Below are 6563 nucleotides of genomic sequence, written 5' to 3' on the forward strand. Positions count from 1 at the left end.
GTACAGACCAGTATAAGTTGTGTGGACCAGTATGGATGAGTGTAGGACAGTACAGGCCAGTATGAACCAGTCCAGACCAGTGTGACCAGTATGGGCTAGTGCAGACCAGTATAGACCAGTCTGACCAGTATGGACCAATATGGATGAGTGCAGACCAGTATGGACCAGTACAGGCCAGTGCAAATCAGTACAGACCAGTAAAGAACGTACAGACCTGTGCAAACCAGTATGAACCAGTATAAACCAGTACACACCAGTATGAACTAGTGGAGGCAAGTATGGGCCAGTAAGAACCAGTATGGACCAGTGCAGGGCAGTGCACACCAGTATAGACCAGTATAAACTGGTACAAATGGCCACAGGCCAGTATAGACCAGTATAGACCAGTATAGACCAGTATGGACCAGTTCAGGACAATGCACACCAGTATAGACCAGTATAAACTGGTACAAATGGCCACAGCCCAGTATGGACCAGTATGGACTACAATAAACCAGTGCAGATGAGCAAACCAGCGTAAGTTATACATGAAATAGTCCAGTGCAAACCAGTACAGCCCAGTACAAACCAGTACAGCCCAGTGCAAACCAGTACAGCCCAGTATAAACCAATACAGCCCAGCACATCCCAGTATAACCCAGTCTCGCCCAGTACACCCCAGTATAACCCAGCACACCCCAGTCTAACCCAGAACAACCCCAGTATCTCCCAGTACGATCCCAGTATATCCCAGTATAACCCATTACAACCCAGTTTAACCCAGCATCCCCCATTATAGCCCAGTATATCCCAGTACAGCCCAGTACAGCCCAGTACAACCCCAGTATCTCCCAGTATAACCCAGTCTAACCCAGTATCTCCCACAATGCCCAGCACAGCCCAGTACAGCCCAGTATATCCCAGTACAGCCCAGTACAGCCCAGTAAATCCCAGTACAGCCCAGTAAATCCCAGTACAGCCCAGTCCAGCCCAGTAAATCCCAGTAAATCCCAGTACAACCCAGTATCACCCAGCACAGCCCAGTATAACCCAGTACAGCCCAGTACAGCCCAGTACATCCCAGTATAACCCAGTACAGCCCAGTATCTCTCAGTACATCCCAGTATAGCCCAGCACATCCCAGTATAACCCAGTACAGCCCAGTACATCCCAGTATAACCCAGTATAACCCAGTTCCCCACTATGCCCAGTACAGCCCAGTATAACCCAGTACAGCCCAGTATCTCCCAGTATCCCCAGTCTAAACCAGCACAGCCCAGTATAACCCAGTATAGCCCAGCACAGCCCAGTATATCCCAGTATATCCCAGTACAACCCAGTACAGCCCAGTATCCCCCAGTACAACCCCAGTATCCCCCAGCACACTCCAGTACAACCCAGTACAATCCCAGTATCACCCAGTACAGTCCCAGTATCCCTCAATCTAACCCCAGTACAGCCCAGTATAACCCAGTACAGCCCAGTTAAACCCGAGTATCCCCCAGTACAATCCCAGTATCCCCCAGTACAATCCCAGTATGTCCCAGTATAACCCAGTACAGCCCAGTATCCCCAGTCCAATCCCAGTATCCCCAGTATGACCCAGTACAGCCCAGTATAAACCAGTACAGCCCAGTATGCCCCCGTACAATCCCAGTATCCCCCAGTACAGCCCAGTATAACCCAGTATAACCCAGTACATCCCAGTATAACCCAGTACATCCCAGTACAGCCCCGTATCCCCCAGTACAATTCCAGTATCCCCAGTACAATCCCAGTATCCCCCAGTATAACCCAGTACATCCCAGTATCACCCAGTATAACCCAGTCTAACCCAGTACAATCCCAGTATCCCCCAGTACAATCCCAGTATCCCCGGTACACCCAGTACAGCCCAGTATAAACCAGCACAGCCCAGTATAAAGCAGCACAGCCCAGCACATCCCAGTATAACCCAGTCTAACCCAGCACAGCCCAGTACAGCCCAGTACAATCCCAGTACCCCCAGTATCACCCAGTACACCCCAGTATCCCCCAGTCCAATCCCAATATCCCCCCGTAAAACCCAGTACAGCCCAGTACAGCCCAGTATCCCCCAGTACAACCCCAGTTGCCCCCAGTCCCCCCAGTTCCCCCCAGTATCCCCAGTCCAATCCCAGTATCCCCAGTATCCCCAGTATCCCCAGTTCCCCCCAGTATCTCCCAGTCTAACCCACTCCGCGCGCTGCCCGAGCAGGGGGCGTGGCCAGAGCCGAAGGGGCGTGGCCAGAGCGCACACGTGACCGCGGGCTCGTGCCGGGCTCGGTGGGCGTGGCCTCGGCCGTTGCCGCGGTAACAGCGGCGCGCGGGGCGGGGGGAGGGGAAAGGCGGGAAAACGGGGGTGGGGGAGGGGCGATGGAGAGAGGGGGAGGGGCCTGTGGGGGAGGGGCGATGGAGAGTGGGGGAGGGGCGATGGAGAGAGGGGGAGGGGCCTGTGGGGGAGGGACCCCCATGTGGGCGTGGCCACGTCTGACCACGCCCCTTTCCCCTCCCCCAGGATCCTCCCAAGAGCCCCTCGGGGGATCTGGAGCCGGGGTGAGTGTGAGACCAGTATAAACCAGTATGGACCAGTATGGACCTGTATGGACCTGTATGGCCCAGTATAAACCAGTATGGCCCAATATTGACCAGTATAATTCAGTATAAACCAGTATAGGCCAGTATGGACTATTATGGAGTATAAACCAGTATGGACCAGTATAGAGCAGTGTAAATCAGTATGGACCAGTATGGACCAGTACAGCCCAGCGCCCCCCCAGTACTCCCAGTACCCTCCCAGTCACTCCCCAGTATCTTCCCAGTGCTCCCAGTGCCCTCCCAGTATCACCCCAGTATCCTCCCAGTGCTTCCCAGTTCTCCCAGTATCCTCCCAGTATCGCGAAATTCCTCCCCGGTGCTCCCAGTATCCTCCCAGTCGCTCCCCATTAACCTCCAGTGCCCTCCCAGTACTCCCAGTATCACACCAGTGCCCTCCCAGTGCTCCCCAGCAACTTCCCAGTGCTCCCAGTATCATCCCAGTCACACCTCAGCGCTCCCAGTATCTTCCCAGTTCTCCCAGTATTCCAAAGTTCCTTCCCAGTGCTCCCAGTATCATCCCAGTATCCTCCCAGTGCTCCTAGTATCATCCCAGTATCCTCCCAGTATCATCCCAGTATCCCTGAGTGCCTTCCCAGTACTCCCAGTGTCCTCCCAGTATCATCCCAGTATCCTCCCAGTGTTCCCAGTGCCCTCCCAGTGCTTCCAGTATCATCCCAGTATTCCAAAACTCCTCCCCAGTGCTCCCAGTATATTGCCAGTATCCCCCAGTATCCTCCCAGTATCATCCCAGTATCCCCCAGTGCTCCCAGTACCTTCCCAGTGCTCCCAGTATCACCCCAGTATTACCCCAGTATCATCCCAGTATTCCAAATTTCCTCCCCAGTGCTCCCAGTATCCTCCCAGTATCATCCCAGTATCCCCCAGTGCTCCCAGTATCCTCCCAGTGCTCCCAGTAACTTCCCAGTGTCCTCCCAGTATCCCCCCAGTGCTCCCAGTATCCTCCCAGTATCATCCCAGTACTCCCAGTATCCCCCCAGTGCCTTCCCAGTGCTTCCTGGGGGATTTTTTGGGGGTCCCTGGGGAGGTTTGGGGTTTTTTTTGGGATCTCCCTCACTCACCCCAATTTCCCCTCCAGATTTTAGGATGCCCTGGGGTTTTTTTGGGGTTTTTTGGGGGTTTTTTGGGATTTTTTTGCAGGATGTTTTTGGGATTTTTGGGGGGGTGATTTTGGGGTCACCCTGACCCCAATTTCCCCCCCCTCCCAGTTTTTGGGGTGCTCTCGGGGGGTTTTGGGGATTTTTTGGGATGTTTTGGGATCTCCTTCACCCCATTTCCCCCCCAGATTCTGGGCTGCCCTCAGGAGCTCCCTGTGGGATTTTTGGGGGATTTTTTGGGGGTTTTTGGGGGGATTTTTTGGGCGGTTTTGGGGTTTTCTGGGGGTTTTTTGGGGGATTTTTGGGGGTTTTTTTGCGGATTTTTTTGGGTATTTTGGGATCTCCCTCACCCCATTTCCCCCAGATTTTGGGGTTCCCTCGGGTGGTTTTTTGGGATGTTTTTGGGATGTTTTGGGGTGTTTTTTTGGGTATTTTGGGATCTCCCTCACCCCATTTCCCTCCCAATTTTGGGGTTCCCTGTGGTGGTTTTTTGGGATGTTTTCAGGGATTTTTGGGGTTTTTTGGGGGGATTTTTTTGGGGGTTTGGAGGATTTTTTGGGGTTTTTTGGGTTGATTTTGGGGATTTTTAGGATTTTTTTGGGGATTTTTTGGGGTCACCTGAACCCCATTTCCTCCCCACTTTTTGGGGCGCCCTCGGGAGCTCCCTGTGGGATTTTTAGGATTTTTTTGGGGATTTTTTGGGGTTTTTTGGGGTCACCTGAACCCCATTTCCTCCCCACTTTTTGGGGCGCCCTCGGGAGCTCCCTGTGGGATTTTTTGGGGTTTTTTTTTGGGGATTTTTTGGGGTTTTTTTGGTATTTTTTGGGCGGTTTTGGGGATTTTTTGGGGATTTTTTTGGGGGTTTTTTGGGGGGTTTTTTTGGGTTGATTTTGGGATCTCCCTCACCCCATTCCCCCCCCAGATTTTGGGGTTTTTTGGGGATGTTTTTGGGGGTTTTTGGGGGTGTTTTGGGCGATTTTTTGGGGGGTTTTTTGGGGGTTTTTTTGGGCTTTTTTTGGGGTTTGTTTTGGGGTGTTTTTGGGATGTTTTGGGATCTCTCTCACCCCATATTTATCCCCCCAGGTTCTGGGCTGCCCTCGGCTGCTCCCTGGCGCTGCTCGCCGTTGAATTTTTGGGATTTTTCTCGGGAATCTCAATGTTCCACCCGGGACAGAGCCTGGGATGTATCCTCGGGGGAACTGGGAGGGACTGGGAGGGACTGGGAGGGACTGGGAGGGACTGGGAGGGAGCTGGGATGGACTGGGAGGGGATTGGGATGGATTGGGAGGGACTGGGAGGGAACTGGGATGGACTGGGATTGAACTGGGAATGAACTGGGATGGACTGGGATGGACTGGGATGGACTGGGAGGCACTGGGATGGAACTGGGAGAGATTGGGATTGAACTGGGATTGAACTGGGATGGACTGGGATTGAACTGGGAGGGAGTGGGATGGACTGGGATGGACTGGGAGAGACTGGGAGGGAACTGGGATTGAACTGGGAGGGGACTGGGAGGGAACTGGGAGGATACTGGGAAGGCACTGGGAGCACTGGGAGGATACTGGGAAAACTGGGTGAACACTGGGGTGTGACTGGGAGGATACTGGGACGATGTGGGAAATGTGGGAAAATGGCCCCAAAATGTGGGAAAATGACCCCAAAATGTGGGAAAATCACCCCAAAAATCACTGCGGGATTCCCAAATCCCACAGAGATCCCAAAGCTGAGCCCCAAAATGGGGGAAAATGACCCCAAAAATCCCCGAGAGACCCCGAAGGCAGCAGGGAACCCCAAACCCGCCCAAACTGCCCCAAAATTCCCCTGAAATCCCCCAAATTCCCTGTGAAATTCTTCCTCTATTCCCCCACAGGTTCCTCCACAAATCCCCCGAAATTCCCCCAAATGGCTCCCCAAATTCCCCCCAAAATTCCCCCAAAATTCCCCCAGAAATTCTCCCAAATTCTCCCCAAATCCCCACAAATTCCACCTCAAATTCCCCCCAAATCCCCACAATTTTTGGGTTCTCCCAGTGATTTTTGGGTTCATTTCCCCCCATTTTGGGCTCATTTTCCCATATTTTGGCTCAGCCCTGGGCTCTCTATGGGATTTTCAGGGTTTCTATGGGATTTTCGGGATTTTGGATTTTTTTCATCCCCTCTTTTTGGGATTTTCGGGTTCTCTCGGTGATTTTTGGGCTCATTTTCCCACATTTTGGGCTCATTTTCCCACATTTTGGGCTCATTTCCCCACATTTTGGGTTCATTTCCTCACATTTTGGGGTAATTTTCCCACATTTTGGGCTCATTTTCCCACATTTCGGCTCAGCCCTGGGCTCTCTGTGGGATTTTCAGGGTTTCTATGGGATTTTCGGGTTCTCTCGGTGATTTTTGGGTTCATTTCCCCACATTTTGGGTTCATTTCCCCACATTTTGGGTTCATTTCCCCACATTTTGGGCTCATTTCCCCACATTTTGGGCTCATTTCCCCACATTTTGGGCTCATTTTCCCACATTTTGGGCTCATTTCCCCACATTTCGGCTCAGCTCCAGGCTCTCTGTGGGATTTGGGGATCTCTCAGTGATTTTTGGGCTCATTTCCCCACATTTTGGGCTCATTTCCCCACATTTCAGCTCAGCCCTGGGCTCTCTGTGGGATTTGGGGATCTCTATGGGATTTTTGGGTTCATTTCCCCACATTTCGGGTTCATTTCCCCACATTTTGGGCTCATTTCCCACATTTCAGCTCAGCCCTAGGCTCTCTATGGGATTTGGGGATCTCTCGGTGATTTTTGGGCTCATTTCCCCCCATTTTGGGCTCATTTCCCCACATTTCGGGTCAGCCCTGGGCTCT

At 52.5% G+C, this 6563-nt stretch overlaps 1 protein-coding gene across 1 annotated transcript in view; it reads right to left on the reverse strand.

The window, feature by feature from the left end:
* Positions 1-6528: 6528 nt before the first annotated feature.
* The window catches only part of LOC146423031 (aurora kinase B-like), a 6750-nt gene continuing 6715 nt past the window's right edge, over positions 6529-6563 (reverse strand). Inside the window, exon 4 of the mRNA XM_085045054.1 lies at positions 6529-6561. Within this exon, the coding sequence (XP_084901180.1) occupies positions 6529-6561 (33 nt within the window). The remainder of the gene's footprint in view (positions 6562-6563) is intronic.

The sequence above is a fragment of the Lichenostomus cassidix genome, unplaced genomic scaffold (genome assembly GCF_008360975.1).
Source record: "Lichenostomus cassidix isolate B80296 unplaced genomic scaffold, HeHo_3.0 HiC_scaffold_34, whole genome shotgun sequence".
NCBI classification, from domain to species: domain Eukaryota; kingdom Metazoa; phylum Chordata; class Aves; order Passeriformes; family Meliphagidae; genus Lichenostomus; species Lichenostomus cassidix.